The sequence below is a fragment of the Polypterus senegalus genome, chromosome 4, assembly GCF_016835505.1.
Source record: "Polypterus senegalus isolate Bchr_013 chromosome 4, ASM1683550v1, whole genome shotgun sequence".
Taxonomy (NCBI): Eukaryota; Metazoa; Chordata; class Cladistia; order Polypteriformes; family Polypteridae; genus Polypterus; species Polypterus senegalus.
In genome coordinates, this window is record NC_053157.1 from 57,331,466 (window position 1) to 57,356,889 (window position 25,424).

General features: G+C 36.8%; 1 protein-coding gene and 1 long non-coding RNA gene across 4 annotated transcripts in view; one reads left to right on the forward strand and one right to left on the reverse strand.

Annotated features, from left to right (window-relative positions):
* Window positions 1–8,014: 8,014 nt before the first annotated feature.
* Window positions 8,015–10,501, reverse strand: LOC120527367. 2 transcript variants are annotated; one of them, XR_005633326.1, is made up of 2 exons: window positions 9,863–10,501; window positions 8,015–8,768 (listed from the first exon to the last, which is right to left on the reverse strand). It is a non-coding gene; the product is annotated as an uncharacterized LOC120527367 (long non-coding RNA). The 2 variants fall into 2 exon arrangements; XR_005633325.1 differs by lacking the exon at window positions 9,863–10,501 and adding an exon at window positions 8,866–9,381.
* Window positions 10,502–11,154: 653 nt separating this feature from the next.
* The window catches only part of carnmt1 (carnosine N-methyltransferase 1), a 28,966-nt gene continuing 14,696 nt past the window's right edge, over window positions 11,155–25,424 (forward strand). The window contains exons 1-4 of one of the 2 annotated variants that reach the window (XM_039750703.1): window positions 11,155–11,406; window positions 17,151–17,346; window positions 21,247–21,413; window positions 24,331–24,471. In XM_039750703.1, the coding sequence (XP_039606637.1) occupies window positions 11,255–11,406; window positions 17,151–17,346; window positions 21,247–21,413; window positions 24,331–24,471 (656 nt within the window). In that variant the 5' untranslated portion in view covers window positions 11,155–11,254. Of the gene's footprint in view, window positions 11,407–11,449; window positions 11,583–17,150; window positions 17,347–21,246; window positions 21,414–24,330; window positions 24,472–25,424 lie in introns of those variants that run through there. The other variant, XM_039750704.1, reaches the window with a different exon arrangement.

Below are 25,424 nucleotides of genomic sequence, written 5' to 3' on the forward strand. Positions count from 1 at the left end.
TAACTATAATTATTAGAAATTATTAAAAAATCATGTTCCTTAACTTTCTTACCCACTTTCGTCCCAACATAATGTATGTTGTGTTCATGTGCTATGGGAATTTTGGGCAGGTCAGTTGTGACATCTCACCCTCCCACTTGTTTACACTGGAATCTCTAGGTGCCATTCTGAGGATAAAGTGTGGTTGTTGTTGATTAGCCACGCAGTCCATACAAAAAATAACAATTTTAGGATTAGCTCTAATATTTTTCTGTTTTTTTTTTATGTGATCTAAAAATATTAAGGATGTATCTGCTCCAAATGCAATGTGACTATAACAATACCATTTATAGTTATCCAAGATATTATATCATATTAAAGGGTGTTCATGTGAAATTTTACAGTGAGAAGGTCCTATTTGTCAGCTGTTCGATAGCACATGAAGGTAGCAATAGCCACAAGGCAATTTTCAATTTCAATTCTTTATTGTCATGTATACAAGTACCATGCTTGCTTGCATATGCCCCTACAGACAGTGAACATAGACAAAAAAGAAAAATAAACACACAATAAACAAAGGAATTTAAATAAGTAAATAAATTAAACCAGAATCCTAGGAATAAATAGAGACAGTGGCAGAAGTATATGTGCAGGTAGCAGTGGAGGTGACACAAAGTTACTGATTGTTCATGAGTCTGATTGCAGTTGGGTAGAAACTGTTCCTGAAGCTGGAGGTGCATGTCTGAATGGACTTTAGTTGCTTCCCAGATGGGAGGAGTGGCTGGGGTCCCGCTTGATACGGTTCACTTTCCTGAGACAGCGTGTTGTGTGGATGTCATGGATCGCAGGGAGCTGTGTGCTCATGATCTTCTGTGCCATATTCACCACCTGCTGCAGGGCTCTGCAGTCCTGAACTGAGCTGTTGCTGTACCAGGATGTGATGCCTCCTGTCAGGATGGATTCCACAGTACACCTGTAGAATCTGCACAGGGTTGTGGGGGACATCCAAGCCTTACTCAGTCTGCTGAGGAAGCAGAGGCATTGTTGGGCTTTCTTGCCACAGTGTGACTTGACCATTTGAGGTCATCAGTGAGGGTGACTACGAGGAACCTAAAGCTGCTGGCCTGCTCCACAGCCTCACCTCCAATGTAGATAGGGCTGTGCTCTGTTGCCTGTTTGTGGAAATCCACAATCATCTCCTTAGTTTTGCTAACGTTGAGGGTGAGGTTGTTGTCCTGACACTATTCTGACAGAAGTCTGACCTCCTCCCTGTAGGCCATCTCATCGTCCTCGCTGATCAGACCTATTACAGTGGTATCGTCAGCAAATTTGAGGATGGTCTTAGAGCTGTACTTAGCTACGTAGTCATGGGTGTAGAGAGAGTAAAGAAGGGTGCTCAGCATGCTGCCCTGCAGGGTGCCAGTGTTGGTGGTGATGATGGAGGGGGTGTTTCCACCAATACGCACTTGCTGAGGTCTGCCGGTGAGGAATACCAGTACCCAGTTGCACAGTGAAAAGCTAGGCCACAGATTCAGGAGTTTAGCGATGAGCTGGGATGGAATGACGGTGTTAAATGCAGAGCTGTAGTCCACAAACAGTAGCCTGGCATAACAGTTCTTATTCTCCAGATGAGACAGGATGGTGTGAAGTGTTATGGAGATGGCATCCTCAGTGGACCCGTTGCAACGGTAGGCAAACTGGAGGGGGTCCAGACTGTCAGGGATGATGTCCTTGGTGTTCTAGCACCATCCTCTCAAAGCACTTCATGGCTATGGGAGTAAGTGCTACTGGGCGGTAATCATTAGGACAGTCTACTTTATTTTTCTTTGGGACAGGGATGATGGCTGTGTACTTGAAGCAGGTGGGGACAGATCAAGAATCAGTCTGCATAGGGAATGAGTATATTGCAGGACTCGTGTATCTACACCAGATCAATTTAAGATCACTGACTTAACATACTTCCCTTCAGAAGTAGGAAGAAAACAAAAGGAAGCAGAGAAGAATCCACAGAGATATGGGGAGAACATGCAAACATCTTATTGACCGTGGATCAGAATTCAAGGTCAAATAGAGCTGTAAGGTAGCAAAACTATAACCACTATAATTATGGTATTGGTTTAATAAGATTACCCACTAAAATAATACACATATTTTCATTTAGTCAAACATGTCATTTTTTCTAATTTAAAAATGATGGGTTAAACAGTTTTCCACATTTTCTTTGCCTTGAATGATTAATTGTTATCAGAAGAATATCATGTACTGTATTTTATTTAGATCTGTCTTTACTCTTATGCTAGATTTCAAACAAAGAGTTTAAAACAACTATTAAGTGTTATCTTGATTATACTTAAATTGTTTTAAATAGATACATTTAAACTGTATAAAAGGAATTAAAAACAAAACATGTCTATATGGAAAAATATAATTTTCTCAAAACCCACTCAATCCAATTAAGGATTGGGGCAGGTGGTGATTTCCTGACAGCATAGGTAAGTGGCAGTAAATGACCCTTGACAGGATGCCAGTCCATCACTGGACCACTCATATAGACACCCACAAGGGCTGAACTGGTATAATGTATCCTGCACATTTTTGGGGATATGGAAGAAAACCCCAAATATACAGTATGAGGGAAATATGCAAACTCCACATGTGTAATGTCTGGACACAGGATTCAAACCCAGGACAATGGATCAGTAAAACAACAGTGGTAACTACTCCACTTCTGTGCCACCCTTGGTAGGTCTCTCCTCTGCCTTTAACACGGTCAACCACCAGATCCTCCTTGCCACCCACTCTGAACTTGGCATCACTGGGTCTGCCCTCAGATAGTTTCAGATGGGCAGATGCTACCATTTGTCCTGGCATATAGAGTAGTGAAGGGTGCACCAGACAAGCACAGGGGTGCCCCAAGGGTCAATGCTAGGTTCTCTCATCATCTCTCCATATACCTCCTCAACAGGTTCCATCAGCAAGATTCATGTTTTTACTTACCAGTGCTATGCTGATGACATACAGCTATACCTGCCATTCCTTTCAGAGCACCACACGGTAACATGTCTTACTAATATTGCAACCTGGACAAACAAACAGTATCGCCATAATGACCTGACAAAGATGACCTTTCTTGTTATCACGAGCTTGTCCGTCTATTCAGCACTTTGGGGTGGTGATCAATGACCAGATATCCTTCAGGGACCATGTTGCTATGGTTTCTTGATCTTGCAGATTTACTATAGGTAATGTTTGCTAGATCAGACCATATGTGACAGAATATACACCACAACTTCTGGTCCAGGCTTTGGTATTGTCACGTCTGCACTACTGCAACTCTCTGCTGGCGGGAGCAATGGCATGTTACCAAGCCACTGCAAATGATTCAAAATGCATCGGCATGGCTGGTGTTCAACCAGTCAAGGTGGGTACATGTCACTCCTCTTTTCAGATCACTATATTGGTTTCTTGTAGTGACACATATTAAGTTTAAATCCTCCATGCTTGCCTACAGCATAGTCAATGGGTCAGCACCTACAGTATATACGGAATATGATGACACTTGTGAGATCCCATACTCCTTTCTCAACCCACTCAAGTCTGCTCATGAACAGTGTCTGGTGATGCCACCTCTGCGTGGTATCAAATCTCAGTCCAGACTCTTTTCCTGTGTAGCTCCTAGCTGGTGAAACGAGCTGCCCACCTCCATTCGAAATTCTGGCTTCTGCAATGTGTTAAAGAAGTGTTTGAAGACTCTCTTGATTGACAAATTTCTGTCAAACTGCTGTTAGGTTTTTGTAACCTAGGACTTATACGAGGTGTGGCAGAAAAGTAATGAGACTGGCAACACTGCAAGCGTTCTGGCAGCGCTGCGCTGTTGTCCTTGATAGAGCACGTGTATCAGTACCCTCCCATAGCTCAGTGCGAGTTTCAACTCCTTCCGTTAACTACGTGATTTTTGTGACTGCTATTAGCGAAGTTGTGTTTTTGGTTGTGCGTCACACAAAATGGAACAGCGGAATTTGGAGCAACGTTGTGCCATTAAACGGCAAGTGTGACGTTTGAAAAGTTAAAACAGGCCTATGGGGAACATTCTTTATCCCGAGCTCAAGTTTTTCGCTGGCACAAATCAGTTTAGGAAGGCAGAAAACACGTTGAAGATGAACACCATTCAGGGAGGCCTTCAACTTCGAAAACCAATGAAAACATCGAGCGTGTGAACACTCTTGTGAGATCAGACCGTCGTTTAACATTAAGTATGTTGAGTGATCAATTAAATTTGAACAGATTTACCGTTCATCAAATTTTGACTGAACATTTGCACATGCGAAAGGTCTGTGCCAAAATGGTGCCGAAAAACCTCACAATTGAGCAGAAGGACAATCGAAAAAACAAGTGTCTTGATCTTCTTGACAGAATCGCTAATGAGCAAGATTTCTTTAGTCGTGTGATCACAGGTGATGAATCATGGATTTTTGAATACAATCCTGAGACCAAGAGGCAAAGTCAGGAGTGGCACACTGCAAACTCTCCTCGACCAAAGAAAGCTCGAATGAGCAAATCGAAGATCAAATCAATGCTGATTTGTTTTTTTGACAAAAGGGGAATTGTCCACAAAGAATTTGTTCCTCCAGGACAAACTGTCAACCAAGTTTTTTATAAAGACGTCCTTGAAAGGCTCAGAAAAATGGTCATTCGCGTGAGACCAGACATTGCAGACAAATGGATGCTCCATCATGACAACGCCCCATGTCACACTGCCCTCTCCATAACAGAATTTTGACCTCAAAAGGCATTCCTGTGGTTCCCCAGCCCCCTTATTCACCTGACCTCAGTCCGTGTGACTTTTTCCTTTTTCCTAAACTGAAAAATGTCCTCAAAGGACGTCATTTCGGGACTTTAGAAAACATCCAAAAGAGTGTAACGGACATGCTGAAGACCATACCGGTTGAAGACTTCCAGCGCTGCTACCAACAGTGGGAACAACGTCTCCATCGGTGTGTAGCTGCCGAAGGGAACTACTTTGAAGGGGATAACATTGATGTTTGAAAAAAATAAAAACTTTGGTAAATAAAAAATCAGTCTCATTACTTTTCTGCCATATATATAGTAATCAGACTGATTTTTCTAAAGTCCTTTTAATGACGTCCTTTGAGGACATTTTTCAGTTTAGGAAAAAGGAAAAAGTCACACGGACTGAGGTCAGGTGAATAAGGGGCTGGGGAACCACAGGAATGCCTTTGAGGTCAAAAATTCTGTTATGGAGAGGGCAGTTTTTTGGCACCATTTTGGCACAGACCTTTCGCATGTGCAAATGTTCAGTCAAAATTTGATGAACGGTAAATCTGTTCAAATTTAATTGTTCACTCAACATTCTTAATGTTAAACGACGGTCTGATCTCACAAGAGTGTTCACACGTTCGATGTTTTCATTGGTTTTCGAAGTTGAAGGCCTCCCTGAACGGTGTTCATCTTCAACGTGTTTTCTGCCTTCCAAAAATGATTTGTGCCAGCGAAAAACTTGAGCTCGGGATAAAGAATGTTCCCCATAGGCCTGTTTTAACTTTTCAAACGTCACACTTGCCGTTTAATGGAACAACGTTGCTCCAAATTCCGCTGTTCCATTTTGCGTGACGCACAACCAAAAACACAACTTCGCTAATAGCAGTCACAAAAATCACGTAGTTAACGGAAGGAGTTGAAACTCACACTGAGCTATGGGAGGGTACTGATACACGTGCTCTATTAAGGACAACAGCGCAGCGTTGCCAGATCGCTTGCAGTGTTGTCAGTCTCATTACTTTTCTGCCACATCTCGTATATATATTACTCAAAAAAATTAAAGGAACACTTTTGAATGAGAGTATCGCATCAAATCAATGAAACCTGTGGGCAGTTGATCTCGTCAGTTAAGTAGCAGAGGGGCTTGTTCATCGGTTTCAGCTGATTTGGTTCTCTAGAAGGGCAACAATGAGACGACTCCCAAAACAGGAAAGAATGGTTTAACAGCTGAATGGAGGCGACTGACATTTTTCCCTCCTCAACTGTTTTGTCACTCGTTTTGCATTTAGCTTCGGTCAGTGTCACTACTGATAGCATGAGGCCATACCTGGACCCCACAGAGCTGGCACAGGTAGTCCATCTTCTCCAGGATGGCGCATCAGTATGTGCCTTTCATTGCCAGAGGTTTTGCTGTTTTTCCCAACACAGTCTCAAAGGCATAGAGGAGATTCCAGGAGACAGACAGGTAGTTTCTCCGGGAGAGCTGGACAGGGCCCCTCGTAAAAGGTCCTTAAGCCATCAGCAGGACCCACCGGTATCTGCTCCTTTGGGCAAGGAAAAAAAGGATGAGCACTGGCAGAGCCTAAAAAATGGCCTCCAGCAGGCAGGCAGGCCACTGGTGTGAATGTCTCTGACCAAACAATCAGAAACAGACTTCATAAGGGTGGCCTGAGGGCCCAACAATGTCCTCTAGTGGGCACCGTGAAACTTGATTGGCATTTGCCACAGAGTACCAGAATTGGAATGTCCACGACTGGAGCCCTATGCTTTTCACAGATGAGAGCAGGTTCACCCTGAGCACATGTGACAGACGTAAAAGGTTCTGGAGAAGCCATGGAGAATGTTATGCTGCCTGTGACATCTTTCAGCATGACTGGTTTGGTGGTGGGTCAGTGATGGTCTGGGGAGGCATATCCATAGAGGGACACACAGACCTCTACAGGCTAGACTATGGGACCCATTGTCAGACTCTATGCTGGTTCCTCCTGGTGCATGGCAATGCCCGGCCTCATGCAGCGAGAGGATAAAGGAATTGATACCATTGACTGACCCCCACGCTCACTCACCTGACCTCAATCCTATAGAACACCACTGGGTGGGACATTATGTTTCAGTCCATCTGACACCACCAGGTTGCACCTCAGACTGTCCAGGAGCTCGGTGATGCCTTGGTCCAGACCTGGGAGGAGATCCCCCAGGACACCATCCGTTGTCTCATTATAGGAGCATGTCCCAAGGTTGGGTGAGTACAATTTGGAGTCGGTGCAATGAAATTTTGGCAAAATCGACTCGCCTGCCCGCCGCATCATTTTTTCGGGATGTCTTTGAGTTCAGCCCTCTCTCTGTAGGTTAATCATTTTCATTTCCATCCTTTCGTTCCTCACACATCACCATATCAATAGAGATATCCAGCAGGATTTTTTTTTTCCCCATTGAGATGTGATGTGTTTTCAAAGTGTTCCTTTAATTTTTTCTGAGCAGTTTATATATACACTATATATATAAACACTGACACACAATTAATGTCAAGACCTTAGAATAACGAGGTTCATTCTGAGCTTCAAAGGTTTTGCCTCTCTATTTATCAGGAGTATTTAATCCCTTTTCCTTTAATGTTGTTCCTGTATATACAAGCTGCATGTTCAGTTTTAGACAATGCAAGTTTTATTGAAAATGTGACTCCTAAATAAAGATCAGTAAGACCCTTACTGTTGTAGACTACAGTATGTTTGTAAGTGAACAGCACAGTCTTTATCAGAATGCTCAGTTTCCAAGCAGTGGGATTACTGACGAGTCCAGCAAAGTGCCATTTGTAGACGGTGTTGATACAAGAGGAGGCTCTGCTCAAATCTTATCAGTTCTAGATGTGTTAATACACGAGTTGACTGGAGCAGCACAAATTAAAACACTCAGTATTGTCACTGCCAAAAACAAAATGTTATTAATAATTATTCAGTATAAATTGTACAACCATTTCAAGAAATGTTTACATTTAACAATAAATGATGGGTCAGTTGAACTGAAAGAAAAATTAATCTTCTTTGTGCATTCTAACAGACTGATCAGGAAATATACTGAAGCACACCCACTTCCATATAGTATATATAAATAATATTTAGTGGGGATAGACAGGTTTGCTTGTGATGTTCAAAAATGTAATTAAACTGTACAATGCAGTTATAAAAATTAAAGAAAAAAAATGTAGATGGCATGAATTGGCTAAAACAGATACACAGACAATTTCAAATATACAGAACTTAATCAACAAAGTGTCCTTTATTATTTACTGTACATCAATTGTTAAATCAAATCTACACAACTCTATTATTATGCACAGTCAGTTTAACAGTCAAAAATAAAAAAGGCCAAAGACCAGTAAAGCCAGTGACACGTTTATCAGAGGAGGCGCTGAGATGGAATCCCAAGTTGAGAAGCCTCAGTGATGCTGTCTGTCTTTGTACTCCAACAGTTGAAGCTCAAGTCTGTCAAACAATTCGCTCACTTTAAAAAAAAAAAAAGATTTACTTTCACCAGTACTAAAAGTGTATTAATGCACATTTTAAATTTCACTTTAAACATATATTTACATTTATATGTATTTAGTTTATATTCTTGTTTAAATTCACTACAAGTAAAATGGTATTCTGATTAAAAGAAGAATGGTGCTGAAAAGAAAAAGAAAGGTCCATCTCTCTCTCTCTCTCCCCCAACACCAAATGACGTCCCACTCACCATCTGCTGGTCCACCAATGAACAGACCTTCTGCTTCTTACTCACATAGACACATTCTGTACTCATCAGAGATTCCCTGAAGACAAATGAGCCTCCAGCATCAGCACATCCAGAACGACGTGAACTCTGTTGATCTTTACAAAAGTGCCTACAGCTCTTCACAGCATCTCATCAAGTAGTTGTAGAGGCCATCTGTCAGCTCCTCATCTTCTACTGTACAGAGGTCATTACCCGGTGACCTTAAACCATTTGGATGACACCTTTTCAGATACAGCAGCCTGTTGGACAAGCAAGAGTTTGGTGCTCTAAAGTCATCATAGCTCTCTGCTACAGATTACAATAACAAAGTTTTACTTGTTATCTGAACTAAGTTACCAACAAGTGATCATCTACTCCATGGCCCTTTATGATGAACTCCAACAATTTTTCATGTTGAGTCCTCCTGGAGGCCCTGCTGATCTCTGCAGCCTCATAAACCCGAGCCCCTTGTCCTCGAGTCAGCTGCCCTTCTGCAGCCACACAGCCAGCGTCGACACACACAGATAAAGACATCAGATTGTCACATGAGGTGTTTGTCTTGAGAAAGCTATCTGGTTTTGGTCTGAGAACTCCCGTTTTCTCATAAAAGTGGACACTTTGGAATAAAGTCAAACTGTGAGAATTACTCTGTGCTTCTCTCGTTCATGGTGATCTCAATAGTTTTTTAGAATACATCAATTATGGACACTACCTAAAGTAATATGCAAGTCACAGTCATGTCATCCTAAGATAAAAAGGATAAATACAGTGCTCTCCACTATTATTGGCTCCCCTTCTAAAAATTAGTAAGAAGGGTTAGAAAAAAAAAAAATCAGTTTGCTGAAGAAATGTCATCTTGCACTGAAAAAATTAGAAACATCTGACTTTGAATTGAAACAATTTCATTCAAAAGAAAAACAAAGCCCTCATCAAGAAATACATATTTTATAAAATTAACATTTTTATAAGGGGTGTCATTAATAGTGGAGGGCACATTAAATGAATGCCACAGTTAAAAAGTATGTCACACATGAAGAAAAAATATATACATCATTAGCATCTTTAAAAGACGGACAGTAAAATCAATGGGTTCCTCCATAGTCCGATAAAGAGCATACTGAGAAAGAATAAGAGATAAAGTACTGAACTCCTACACAATCTAAACACAAATGTAAAGTTACATCAAGCGTACAGTTCATATTCAAACACCATCAACGTGTCTATTCCGCAGTCTACTGAACCAGCAGGGATGTCCCAGGAAAAGAAGGAAAGAAAAGAAAAAAAGAAAGACACACGTGAAAGTCAAACACTACACGTGAATTACACGTTTAAGAAATGGGTGTTTGCAATTTACCTGATTTTTCATTAACATCCAATTTCCAGAAGATATTCTTGTAGCAAGCTGCCTGAAAGGAAAAAAAATATAAATGTCACTTGTAATTAAACTGAAAGGCTCTGTGAACATCGCGACTGTCAGTCTGAGTCACATAACAAGTCAGTGGCGCACTGACCATTGCAGGAAAGTCTTAACAATTTAGAAATGACAGGCATCATCTGCAAAAAACTACCACGAAATTCTATTAAAATTGACGGCACAAAAACGTCGCAGATTGTTTGGTATTACAATTTAGACACATTACTGAAACATAAGGAACTAAACTGAAAAGAAAAAAAGTAACATGGTGCACCACTGTAGTCAGTCTGAACTTTATCAAAAGCCTACTCAACGATACAATAACTGATCAAGCGTTTCCAAGATGCTTGTAAAAGTTTTTTTTCGTTTTCAATGCACAATCGAGGAGCTCTCGTGAAACTCGTCTTGTGGAATGTGAAGAGTTGCCGGTACCGCTGAGTGCCGACCCACTTCAAGCACTGAATATAAATCAATTACTATAGCGAAAATGATTATTAATACAAACGTAAAGGTTCACGGTGCAAACATAACCACGCAAAACAAAGTTATTAAAAATACGAAAAAAAAATGCAACTCAAAGGTTTCATAAGCATTTTTTTAATTAATTCTTGTACTATCGATTCACCAATCAGTAACTAGAGGGCGTATTAGAGCCCACCCTCTAAACTTTGACGAGTGAAAGTGACAGTTTTATTTCAAGTCGTATTTCATGACGGTTTGCAGGAATGTTACGGACAAAATGAAATAAATAAATAAGCAACAAAAAACATATTTCGTGACAAATTCATTTGTTTATGCTCTCATTTTATGACATATTTATTTATTTGGGCTCTCATTTCATGACATATTTATTTATATATGCTCACATTTCACAGTACTTTTATTTATTTTCGCATTTATTTATTTATTTATTTATTTATTTATTTATTTATTTATTTAATTTTGTCCAAAATATTCCTCCATAACAAAGAGGTAGGGATCACGAACTGTGAAACATTTGGTTAAAGTTACACTTGATAGACAACTTCAAACGTTGATAATTGGACAGGTGAGTTTTTGATTGCCATAGAGAAACAATAATCTCATTCGTTGAAATTCTGAATTAGCCAATACTATCCGCTTGTATTTATAGTTATCCCGCCTTCGGATCCGCCCATAATGTCTCCTGTCTGCAGCAATACCCTTCTCAAATTTCCGCCCATATAAAGTCCCAAACGCGTCACTTTCTTACCTTTGACGTCAGTCGCTCGGCAGGATTCTGATTTCGATTTTAGTCCCTGCCGCATGTCTCAGCTCTTGATTTCTCTGGCTTGGTAATCTCGCTTCATTTCAATGATGGCCGAAAGCAAGGCTGAATCGAGTGTTGATGAAGAGCAGAAAGAGACGTATTTGTATAGGGAGAAAATAAAATGTAGCCCCGAGGAAGAAGAGAGGCTCGAGAAGCTGCACTTCTGGAAAATAATCAACGTCTTTAGATACTATAGGTAACACCATTCGAGTTATACCAGAAAGCAAAAAAGCGAAGCATTCGTCTGGGGAAAATGATGGTCATGCTTTATCGGGGCTGGGAAAACAGAAGCGTGAACAGTTTAAGATTGAAATAAATAAATTGTGAATAAAGAAATGAAATAAAACATTGATGTGGATTTCACTTGTCAAAGTAGGTATTATCCTTAGTCTCATGCAATTATATAGGCACTTATTTAGACAGAGAGTGTGTCATGCGTGTACAGAATTCCGTGTCTTTATATAGGTCATAAAAAATAGCTTGGGGTTCAAAGTTATTTTAAGAGAAATCGAGGAATTCACCAACGCATCGTACCCTTCACGAACATTTCCGTGCTAAATAGATCAAGCTTCAGCCTAATGGAAATTGATTTTGAATGCTACGTGCTAAGCTTGCACTTAGAATTAAATGTGCAAACTCGGGGGTTTCACGGAGTTGAGTATGACGAATTTTACAGTTTATGCAGTATTATAAAATATTAAGTTTGAGGTTAACAAGAAATGTATGGCAGCAATAAATATTTAAAATTTCCAATTTATTGTGTAGAGAAACATTACCTTTTCGTATATTTTATTCTGTGTTAATGTAAAGTATGTACATTTTGCAAAGTAAAAGATCGACAGTTAATAGTCAATTTTTACATGATTTCAATTTATAATGAAAGGGTTATGCATATCCTTTCTTCAAAAGTAAGACCATATGATTTTAATTTCTGGTTTTTAAAAGAATTCAGTGAGTGATCCAACAGATATCAGTTCATGTACCAATGCTATATTGAATGAAGTTTTGTATTGTATTTTTTAACATTTGCTTGTTTGCTTGTGAATTGCTTTGTGTCAGTATTCTACTGTTCAGTGTGGGCCACAAAATCTTTAAATTTCCACAGTGATACAGTATATCGAATAAATGTATTTTCTTTTGATTAGCCCTTTTGTAGAATTACATCTGCACAAACTATATTTGTATTTATAGCAGTATGTGTGTTTTTTATGTAAGTGTGTGTGTGTTTATGTATCCATCTATCTATATAACACTTTCAAAACATTCTCAGAACCACTTCATCCAGTTCAAAGTTATGGAGGGCAGCAGTGGATGCAAGGCAGTACACAGCCCTGGATAAGGTGCCAGTCCACTGCAGGGCTGACTTAAGCATACACTCTCTCTCTCAGAAGGCCAGTTTAAAACCACCAGTTCACCACACAAACGTGTCTTTAAGTGGATAAAAAAACACAGACACCACAACAACAAACTGGTGTAGGATTCACGTTACTGGACCTATGAGGCTGCAGTACTATCTGTGCTGCATCAAGTAAGCATATAAATAACTCTGGCACTTTGTTTTTTGCATTATGTGATTGATATGAAAATGCCATAGACACACAAATGTTCAAAATTAAAACATTTTGTTTCCATTTTCTATGGCATAAATATTTGCAACAGTACAAAACTACATGCTAATTATGATAGAGAGGTTTTAAGAGCATTTACCAGAATCCATGGTATACCATTGATGATGAGGTAGGGAGCTGATTGCAGCAGGTTGCCGCACCCACCACACAATGAACCACCCAGATTTGGACCCGAGTGCATCCGTGCAGTTGCTTGTTTTAAAAAAAAAATGTTGCCTTTAATTCTGATCAACAAATGTCAGGCTTACAGAAAAGCATTTTTTAGATTATTGGGGGAAAAAAATGCATAAGTGAATTTTCTGATTATTTTGATAAATGTTTCAGTACAACGTTTTTCAAAAAGTTTTTTAAAAAATAAAATCAATAAAATGCCTTTCCCCCGCAGCCTTAGACTTTGTTTTTAAAAATAATCAAAACCCTTTGGTTATAGAATTTTTGGCTACTTATTTGATATTTCAAAAAAAAAAACCCATCTAGTTCAATGCTAAAGTGTATAACTATTGGATCCCTTTATTTTAATATCTGTTTACAGTATGTCTGTTAAATGGTCTGTTGTTTGTCTGTGTGATTGCATTTCTTTACTGTATTTTTTTATATGTTAACATTAAACATGCCTCTTTTTCAAATCATCATTGGGCAATGGCAGCACAATGGTTATTGCTAACACATTCCCACATGTAGCACTGTCTCTGTGTCTTATTATTTATTCATTTTCTAAATGTCAACATTCCTTCCACATCCCAAAGTAAGTTTATTGGCCCTATGTGAGTGTCTATGCATCAATGTAATGCATACAAGTTTTAAAATATTGTTCCCAGTTTGCATGTAAGGTGTCTGGGCTAACATTTTTTTGAAACCCTAAACAGCAGGTGTGGTGCATACAGAGAGAAACACCAAGGTCAGTTCTTAATTGTTAAATAGCTTCTGATTTTCAGCACTGTTTATTTCTTCTCAAAGTGATTTGCCGTGAAACAAGTGGCAGATGTATATGCATTAAGAGAAGCACAACTTATTCAGTTCAACTCCTTGAAATGGAGAAAGAACATTGGTTGGATTTTTCTGATTTGTGTTTTGTCACCTTGTGATGCATCATGAAAAACAAGTAGCAGGCCGGTGCTGACAATGAAGAGCTGCTTATTGGTTTCATAACCTTTCTAAAAAATAAATATTGGCATAGTAGAGTTCAAATATGGCTGCTGTAAATAATGTAAACAAGTCTTAAAATGCTCTAATTATTAATACAGCAGAGATTAATAACATTGTCAGGGAACTAGCATTTTGGGCTCAGTTATAAAAGCAGAATGCGAGGTGTGATTCTTAGGGAATATTTTGGTTTAAAACCAATGTAAAGAGTGTGCTGAGCAGCTTTTGACAGACACACTGTACTTTTTTTCAGTTTTTAAAAGTTTTTGCTCATGTGATTTCGTTTTGGGATCAGTATCATAAAAAAAAAAAACAGTATAGTAAATATACCAATTGATTTCATTTTTAGAAGGCAATCAATTATAATTTTTTATTCCTTACTTGAAAACAAAGACTGGCATAGTTTTCTAAAGTGCAGATAAAAAAAAATCCTGAATGTTCATGGTGGTTGTGCACTTGTGAGTTTTTTCCTTTTATTATTGGCTTGCAAATCCACGTAATTTTCACCTTGTTTCATGTTGCAACACAACAGCTAAACAAGGGTCATTTGCTGTAGTGAAACAGGATTCCTCTTATTTACAGTATGAATTTGTTCTATGCAAAGCAAGGAGCAATTTAGCAGACTAAAGTTTTACACTTTTTACTTTCTTGTATACTGTACATAGTATAGAGGAAGTATAGGAATTGTGAAAAAATTTGTGTCGTTTTAGACCCACCTGATTCTGAAAATACCATGTATAGAGAAGTATAGGAATTGTGAAAAAATTCAACCAAGATTTTGATAAATCTTGACATTTTAGACCTTCCTGAGTCTGAAAATACCATTTTTGAAATGATGTCTGTTTGTGCGTAAACATGATTAACTCGAAAACACTTTGACCTAGGTCAGTGAGATTTTGTACTCCTGCTTTATATCAAAAATAAGAAATCCTATCAACTTTTGGGCCACTTCCGGCAACCAGAAGTGGTACTTTAACTGAAATCTTTCAGCAATTTTCAAGTAAACTCTGGTTTTACTTACATATAGATAATTCTAATTTTGTATAGATATTTATAATGGTAAAAAGCAAACAGATATGAAATTTGAGAAAAATTGCTCAGCTAGAAGTAGCATTTTATTTAAACAACTGTCCAAATATTTTGTATCATGGAAATATAAATGTGTACATGATATTAAAAACTATTCAATATAATGCATATACTTTCAATAACTCCTATTAATTGTATTTTAATTTGTACATCATCATTTTAACAGTGATGTTTAAACATTGAACATGCCATGTGTAAATATAAAGATGTAATGGGAAAAATAAGCTGCTACAGCCCTGTCGTGTTCCTGGTAATACATTTAGTTTTATGATATTTCTTTTTATTTCCGCCCTCAGTACCATAAAATGTATATAAAATAAATATAGCTAAATACAGTTTTTCCTATAGAAATTTATTGCAACAATATTTTATAATACTAACACTTTTTCTATATTTTTAGGTGGCTATAACTTTTTACTTTACACGTAATCTAGGTAATGCATATGTTATCATGAAAAAAATTCCACCACCGTTTTTGACCTCCCTAAATGCAAAAATATCATTTATCAATTAGTTATGTGATATTTGAGAAATATTGAGCAACTGAAAGTGGTTCTGATGACCTTTTCACTATCTCAGTAAACGAAAAAGATAAGGGGAGCACACTCCCGATTTTTATTTCATGTTATGTTGAAGCTGTAGGTGTGGATGTGAGTAGTTATCTGGAAGGTTTCTTAGTTGATGACGGAAACCCATAATGCTTTAAAACATTAGAGGCTTGAGTCAAAATTGGAGTATTGATGGGCTTAAATGTGGAGATAATGGGTTGTTTGAAAAACGTTTTGAAATTTCTGTAAAAGACAAACATTTTAAGATGTCTATTCAGGAATATTATGCAGAAATATTATTTGGTTTCATTATATGTTTTGACAAGTAATACCACTGTGTCATTACCCACCGCAGAAGTAATGTACGTGTATTCCACTTAAGTTCTGTTGGCCATTTTAATAAATATAATTTATTGAAACAGGTGACCTTTTGTTAGTCCTCCATATTATAAATAAAAAAAAAACATTCTTTCCAAGTAGTGTGGTAAAAATGGACAAGTAATATTTTTCCAGCATGTATTTAATTCAAAAAAGTATATCAAATCAAAAAGACCTAGAAGTCACAGTTGACTCATTGACTGTAATGCATCCATTAGTTCAGACTATAAAGGCAAACTGGACTATGTAGGTTCATATTATATTTTCTGAAGTACTAGTTTAGCGATATTATACATAATCAGATTTATTATACAACTGTATGTTCTATGAAGGTGCATCATCATAAAATTGGAAGCTTTTTAACTACAGATTTCACACAAAAGTTTTAAAATATCTTATTACATAGATAAAAAACTATGGCCTAGCAGATTTTTGTATAGGAATACCACAGGACCAATAGCTGTTTACTCAGTATTGTTTTAAAAAACTGTGCAAAAAAGAAATGGTTGTTTAGGACCTCCATTGTCTTTTCACATCAACACAATTTGTTGCATTTGTGAGTCCCTAAACATTTTAAGGGTAAATGTAATATGTTAGAATTTATTGAAACTGCAGAACATATATTTCTGCCAAGTGGAAGCTGCTTAAACTGTCTTAATATATTGAATTTATTACAATTTTAATAAAATATTTTAGAAATCAATTTTTCTGTATTGATCTTTTAAACATGTTCATACCATTACATTGGTATGGGTGGCCAGAGCCTGTCCCTGCATGGTTGTACACAGGATCCAACTCTGGATAGGACACCGATCCATTGTCGGCATATGGCCTAATTTTTTTTTTACATTTTTTTTTTTACCATGTTTTAATTAATATTTAACAGTGCAGTTTTTTCAAGATATTTAAAAAAATTGTTAAAAAAACATTTATTTCTTGAAGGTTCTCTTTTTATACTATATGCAATCATTTTTTAAATGTATTTTTTATATTTTTTTCTTGATAATAAGAACTTGTCATAACTTACCTTTACAAATTATACTGCTTTGTTAACTTGAGTTTATACTTTTCATTTGTGAAATACACACATTCTGAGAGTTTATTATTTTGTTTTGCTTTAGAGATACTTAAGTATGTATTTTTAATACTTTTAGTGTTCATGTTCATGAGAGAGTAAATCGTGCTGAGCGACAGTTTTTCGTCCTTCCCCTTCAACATCAGATGTTACTTACGGATTTTATTCCCAACCTCAACAGAATTCGCAAGTGTATTGATCATAATCAGGAAGTCTTACAAGGTGTTGTGCAGAATTGCATTCATATGTTTGAAAATATGGAATATGGTGAAGAGGTAGGTAAATGAAGTGTTATTTTTACCTGCCTTTATTATTATTATTATTCTGGCTGTTAGTTAATGTTAAACACCCTTAATGCTATATTTTCCCTTGACCGTAGAATATACAGTGGTGGAAAATTGTATGTGTATTGTAGATATTGAGTCCATTGTTCTAAACATCAAAGATTTTAGGTAATTTTAAATGAAAAACTAAGTAGTATGTAGTATCTCTTTTACATGTATTTTTTTTTAGAAATATGTGAGAAAATAATGAAGAAAAATATATTGTGAAGTTTTGAACTATATTTACAGTTTGACTTTTCACTTGAAGATAATATTTCTCTCAAATATATAAACTATTTGTGTCACAGGACATGTACAATATCAGTTAGCAGTTTGTTGTTGATAAGTAATCAGTGAGAATTTTTTTAAGAATTATCTACTTTTTAAAAGTTTGTCTATGAGTTTCTGAATATTTAACTTTATACCTGAAGAATACTCTTTAAAAAGTAGTTTACTGTAAGTAGTTTTGTTAGTGGGACTTAATTTCCTTCATGTCTTCTGGATATTCAGTTAAACTTGATTTTAACATCCAGTTTGTCTAACTTTTAACTATGGGAGAGGCATAAGTTTAACTATAGGAGAGACAGAATTTCCTTCAACATTGGAAACTTTCTATTGGTCTATACAGTTTAGATTATTGCACATCACATCAGCCATATGTTTCATGTAGTAGGCAGTCGGTACTTTTTTACGTTTCAAGTATTGCAGAATTTTCAGAAATAATATTCAATGAGTCACACTTTTTTGTTCATGTGGTAGGGATTTTAGGGATATAAGTGAGAACAGTAACACTAATTTTTTTGCAATATAAATTTCTTATGTCTGCCTTTGCTAGCATAGCATATGGTGGCCCCATGCTTGCACAAGTTATTGCTTGCAAATAAGATAAAAACATGGAGGTACAAACTTAGCAATGCCAATGAAGCCATGCTAAACCAATTGTGCATGCACCAGAAATTAAATCCCCATGCTTTTGTACATGTAGAAAAGTGTTACAGATGTAAATATAGGTGTAGGAAAGGTTTTATATCTAAAACTAAACAGCTTTCCTCCTGAGTCAATGGCAGTCTGCTGTTTTGCAAATTCTTTCTCCCAGCAAAACTTGTACGTTAGGTAGCAAATTCAGTTTCTTCCTTGTAAGATCCTTAGATCACCTGCTCATCATAATATACTATAGAACGATGGAAATGTTACCACTATGTCATAGGTTAATTTTCATATGCATAGTGGCAAAAAAAAAAAACTTCTTGTCTCCAGTTTATTAGTCTCGTATGGCCAGTGTACATATTATATGTCTGTAGGCAATTGCAATATGACATTTCTAAATTATTCCAATATCTTGTGAAGGAATGGGGCTCAAAGTAGGTGTGGTGATTTAAACACCAGAGAGAAGTGGTTTTCTAGTCAATGTTTGATTAGTAGGCCTGTGGTTATGAATGGTTAATGACTGAAAAGTCTCCCAAAAGTACTCCTGCTAAATTCATACATGTGCGTCATGTGTGCAGAGAACACATTATACTGTATGTGTTAAAAATAAATATATCCTGTTGCAAGGTAAAACCCATTCTATAGATTGTACAGTACTTTGGTATTCATATAACACTGAACTAGTGGTAAAAGTGATCAATGCGTTGCTGTTAGCTGCATGTGTTCTGTGTTGGTAACAGTTATGATAGTACAGTCAGAGTAAATGTTGAGTTTGAAAGAGTCGTCTGATATGTTCATCAATGTGTGTTTGGGCTAAACAGTTTCCTGTTAAAAGGAGGTGAAACAAAGTATGGTTAAGCAAGTGTTTTTTGCATCTGTAGTCAGTATCCCTGAAATAGTAAATGTTCGTAACAACACTGATATAAAAACACAGATGAAGCTGCACAACAGTTCAGACTGAAAATCTAAACTAATAACTTGTAAATTCAAAACGTACCATGCTGTGTTATGCTATATAAAGAGCAAAGTACAGAATGAAATGTTATTTTTTGGACATTCACTCTTAAATTTTCCAGTTAATGTTGCATTAGGGCGGCATGGTTGCATAGTGGTAGTGGTGCTGCCTCGTAGTAAGGAGACCTAGGTTTGCTTCCCGGGTCTCCTTGTGTGGAGTTTGCATGTTCTCCCCTTTTCTGTGTGGGTTTCCTCTGGGTGCTCCGTTTTCCTGCTACATTCCAAAGACACGTAGGTTATGTGCATTGGTGATCCTAAATTATTCCTAGTTTGTGCTTGGTGTGTGTGTGTGCGCCCTGCCCAGGGATTTGTTCCTGCCTTGCGCCCTGTGTTGGCTGGGACTGGATAATGACCGACTGACTAATGTTGCCTTAACAAATTTAATAAGGTTTGTTAGCCATCACGATAGTGCTTCACTTGTGTTTTCGGGGTATCTTAAATGTTTACAGTTTATGTACTGAATTAAGTTATGGAGTTGGAAAGGTTTTTAAAAAGAACTCCGGTGGGCATTTTGGCACTGACTTTTCAATGGCAGATTTTGCTGCTGTCAACTACCAGAACAAGTAGTCCCTAGACAAATAATCTTGTTTTGAGAATCTCATACGGTCCCTCAAACTACCAGTATATTGATGATATATTGTGATTAAAATACTCCTAATATTGTACTGCTATTATTTTTCTACTCCCAATTATAGCTTCCAAGCTGATTTGCTGGATACCTGAATTAAATTACCCTGCTTTCTATATTTTTGATCTGAAAGATTGTAGATTAATTGATTCATGGTTGTTTGTACACTTTTTTGAGTTAGAATAGTGAAAGGATAGAAAATGTAAACATACTTCCGACCTTTCTGAGATGTAGATAAAGCTGCACTTGTGCATTGGTGTTTCATTAGCCTCGCTGATATGCCTCATTGTTTAAGATGTTTCTGCTTCAAAATAATGAATATGACTTTTGATTACTGTTTAGAGTTTGCTTAAAGATAGGGTTGACTTTTGGATACTGAATTATGGCTTAGTGTTTAACAGCGTCTCATCTTCTGTTCGACTTCATTAAAAACTAAATCTGCCTTATTTATCCAGAGACATAAAACATACACAGTTGATTTTTGTGCAGGACAGGCATAGCTCTGTTAACTAAAATGTTGTAAGATGATGCATCTGATAATTCAGATGTCATCATACTGTTTCTTTGTATTTGACTATGTGAATTAAAACTTTGGATAATTGTTTTCACATTCTGCATGGCCGGTAATGAAATTAGATGAATCTTATGAGCTAGAATTAAATACTTCATGTGAAGCAGAGCTTGTTTCTTTAAGTTAACCACAACTTTAAAAAAAAAATTGCATTTACATGTCATTGCCATGAAAGCATTCCAGCAGAGTCCAGCAAATTCTGCTTACAAAGTTTTTCTCTGAGTAGAGAATGCTGGTTGCCTCTTTTTTATTTGCCTTTAATATTAATGTATGTGTTTTTGTGACATTGATTATATCCATTTCTGTTTATTCACAAAGCAAGCAAAATAATGGACAGGTAAATGAGTTTTTTTATCTGTCTGATTTCAGTACTCAGCAATATTCCAATCTGAAAGATGATGCACATTTCAAATTTTACTATATAGTATAGTAAATAATCTTATTTACAGCGAGCTGATAGGCTTGGATAGCAAGGAGGATCAGCTTATCGATTTAACTACCCATCTTATTGATTTTGTTTTTATACATTGTTTTTGTGAAATGTTTTTGTATGAAAAAAATCTTCATTTTGTATAAAAGTAAGAACATGTATTAATAGACTAATCAAGTAGTTGTTGATTTGTATTTTGTAATCTAACAGCATTTACTTTTTACATTTTTGTTAATATTGTAAAGATTTGAATTGCATTTCTGATATTTAGTGCAATTGCAGGATGATATAAGGAAAATCCAGCCAGCTTCTACATTTGACATGGACAAGCTGAAATCAACAATTAAACAATTCGTGAGAGACTGGAGTCATATGGGAAAAGCTGAAAGAGATGCTTGTTATCAGCCCATTATTGATGAAATTGTGGAAATCTTTCCAAAGGACATCTGGTACTTTCAGTTTTAGATGTTACTGTACACAGTTAGTGATCCTATTATGGTAACGTGTATGTTTTGTTTTTTTAACTTATCATTTTGATCTGCGAATTCTGTAAGTGCCTTGCATGTCATAATTTATTTGTCAATCTCATTAGCTGAAAAATATCAAACCATTAAGTTAAAGTTATAGTGATTTAAGAGAGCACAGTGGCAAAGTGGATATGCTGCTCCCTTCTAACAAGAAAACTGAGATTCACGTCCCTGTGGTTTTCCTCTGGGTGTTCCAGTTTCCTTCCACAGTCGAAAAGTCAAATGAATAGGTGTTTTTAAATTGGCCATTGTGCATGTGTGTGCGTTCGTGTTCACACCCTGTGCTGGACTGCAACTGATTCTTGCAAAGACAGGCTCTAGCTTCGCCGTGACCCTGCCCTGGATAAATGGGTTAAGAAGATGGATGGATATTTAGTAGGATTCTAATACTTTACATGTTTATAGCTACTCAAGCATACTTTAGGTAATCAATTGGTTTATACTCCATAGTTCTGTGTATTCTGAATGAGTTTGTAATTTAACCATGTGTGGCAAATGTTAAATCATAAAAAGGTACATTATTGACAATGCACATGATATTTTAAGTAATCTTCAGTTCATGGGTGATGAAAGAAGCAAAGAAACTGCACATTTCTATTGTGAATGGGTGAAGGTGTATTCAAACAGAACAGGAAAGTAGGTTACTCTCTCTCTCATTTTGTACTATTTATGATCATGAGACAGGCTTCATAATTATCTGTCTCTTTTCACTATTGTCATTTCTTCTCTTGGCTGTATATATCTATATTTTCTTGGTCTTCTTTCTTTGGCTGCCATTTTCTATCCTCTGGCATATTTAAAATAATGCAGCACCTACATTCCCATGGAACATGTTTACTTCGATCATGCAATAGGCTTCACATTCCCTGACCTGGTTCTTATGTAGAGAGGAAACTTGTCAACTTTTGTGCTCACAAAAGTAGTTGACCAATTACATAGAAACCAAAGTACAGTGGAACCTCAGTTCATGACCATAATTCGTTCCAAAACTCTGGTCGTAAACCGATTTGGTCGTGAGCTCGAAGCAATTCCCCCCATAGGATTGTATGTAAATACAATTAATCCGTTCCAGACCGTATGAACTGTATGTAAATATATTTTTTTAATGATTTTTAAGCACAAATATAGTTAATTATTCCATAGGATGCACAGCATCTTAGTAAACTAAATGTAAAAACATTGAATAACACTGAGAAAACCTTGAACAACAGAGCGCTATGAACCACTCGCTAAAAACACTTTTTTTAATGAGTTTTAAGCACAGGGAAAAAAATGAACATTTGAAAAATCCGTAATTTAATAAACCACCAAGAAAAGTAACATTGCAACAATGCACGCTATGAACCGATCGGTGTAAACAGAAGTGAAGGTTAAAATCCAATAGAAAAAAGTCTTCATTAAATACAACGAGGTTAAAACAATGCTTGGATCTGTCTCTTTAAAAACAAGCCTGGTGCATTCTTTAACTGCCTTCTCAGCCTTATGCATCCAGCCGTCTCTCTCGCGTTTGTGTGTGTGTGTGTGTGTGTGTCTCTCTCTCTCGTGTGTGTGTGTGTGTCTCTCTCTCTCTCTCGTGTGTGCATGTGTCGGTCTCGCGTGTGTGTCTCTCTCTCGCGTGTGTGTCTCTCTCTCTTGCGTGTGTGTGTCTCGTGCACACGTGTGCGTCTCTCTCTCGCACGCTCGTCTGTGTGTGTGTGTGTGTGTCTGTCTCTCTCTCTCTCTTGCTGCACAGGGAGAGACTGAACACATGCGGAAATCATCGGCGCGCACAAACCGAAAGGGAAATTGGCTTGTTCGTATACCGAGTCTATGGTCGTGAACAGATGCAAAAGTTTGGCAAACTTTTTGGTCGTAAACCGATTTGTACATGTTCCGAGGCGTTCGTGAATCGAGGTTCCACTGTACATATAATTTTCAGGAATGTTACCCTGATGTAAGTACAGTATTTGTAGTTAAGCATAACACATAACCAGTGTAAAGTGTAAGATTACTTTTCTTCTGGTTTACCAAGACTCCTGGCCCAATTTATATCGTTGCCTGACGCGCATGTCAAATGACATGAGAGTGAAGGAGTTTCTTCACTTTTGTTTTTGTTAAAGTTTCTGGCTTTGTAATTGGTAATGAAAGTAATAAAAATAGTTTTTTTAAGACAGAAAGTATAAAATAGCACTATTCAAATGAGTACAGTTTATGTTTTAAATTTGATTGGGTTTTGAGCAGAAAAATAAAAAGACGAGCAGCAAAGTCATAATAAAGATACTGTGAAAAGTCTTCCAAAGTATCTTTACTGTTCTGAGTTTCGCTAATAGTGATAGTCTGACCTTTTGACATTTTAGGGCAATGGCAGTTTACATATACATTATATCACCTTTTCAGATCATACTTAGAATACAAGTAGAACCATAGAAAAAAAATCACACCATTAATGCAAGTACTGAAATAATTTTTAAAATATGCAGCTAGTAATACTACCATTATAAATATTTTTAAGATCTAGTTGACTGGTGCTTGGTTGTCTCAGGCAGCTTTCAGTCTCTATAGTTTGTCTCTAGATGTGACTAGCTTACACTATTTATGTGCCAAACGATCAGGCTAAGGTGCAATATAAAACCATTTTGTCCTTCTTTAGAAACAAAACAACCCTGGGTCAGTTTTTATAAAATGGATCTTCAGAGTTTCATTATCTCGATCTCTAAAATGCCTTGAACTACATCATATTTAAAAAAGTAAATGTTGATACAGATGCAATACCAATCATATTATTCACATAGTGTACTTTTATTGTACTTAATTGAAATAACACATTATTCATGTTTATAATATTTCTTAACATTTACAGTGATCCAAGGCAAGTCCGTATTCTTGTTCCTGGAGCTGGTCTTGGAAGGCTAGCTTGGGAGATCGCCAAACTGGGATATGCATGCCAAGGAAATGAGTGGAGCTTTTTTATGTTGTTCTCTTCTAATTTTGTATTAAACAGGTAATATATATATTTTTTGCTATGAAATTATCTAAACTATTGAAGTCTAATTTATTTGCTATCGTACTTTTCTGCCATTGACTAAAAGAGATACCTTTTTGCTGATTATTTAGTTTTTTTCTTGTTTTGTTTAAATTTGTAACTGTATTTGACTATTGGTTTGGTTATTCACTTGTAATTGTGCAAACAATCTGGAAAACAGTAATCCAAAGAATCACTAATAGATTTTACTGAAAAATTTGAAAAGTGCAAGCTTTTATGACAATGTTTATCCAGGATTCATATTGTATCAAATAGCAATACGTTAAATCGAACAATTGGGTACTCTGTGATTATTTAGATTACAGTTAATTCTGTATTATGGTGTTATGTCAAATTCTAGTAGCTGCATTCTAGTTTACTAATGCAGTTTATATGAACAGAGCAGTTATTGCAAAGCAGACATTTTCTTCTGATGGTTTGTGACGATCTGTGTGACCTGTAACAGTGCTTAGAAATTTGCGGTTGGGTGCTTAATAAATAGATTATAAAACTAATTTGAAAACGAGTTTATGAAAGTATACGTACATTTGTGAGAACTCAGAAATTAATGCAGTTGAGTGATTTTTCATGTGCATTATACTTTTGTTACAGCAGTTCCAAGTTGGTAAGAGTGATGTAACTTGCAGTATTCCTGTGTTTGGGAAATTGATGTGGAGAATTGAAGATTCTGCAGTTAATTTATTTATTAAAATGGGGTGTTTGTCCAGGCTGGGTTCTGGGTGTCTATAACCTGGGTGTGCAGCATAATTAAGTTTGCTGGAAACCAAGAATACCTTTTCCAACATTCTTGCATCATTTACTAAGAATGTGACAGTTTCCTTTATCTGTTGATGCCTTGTTCTTTTATCTTGCTTGATTACGTCATTCAGAACAAATATAACAATACTGAATTTTTCAGTTATTCATAGTGT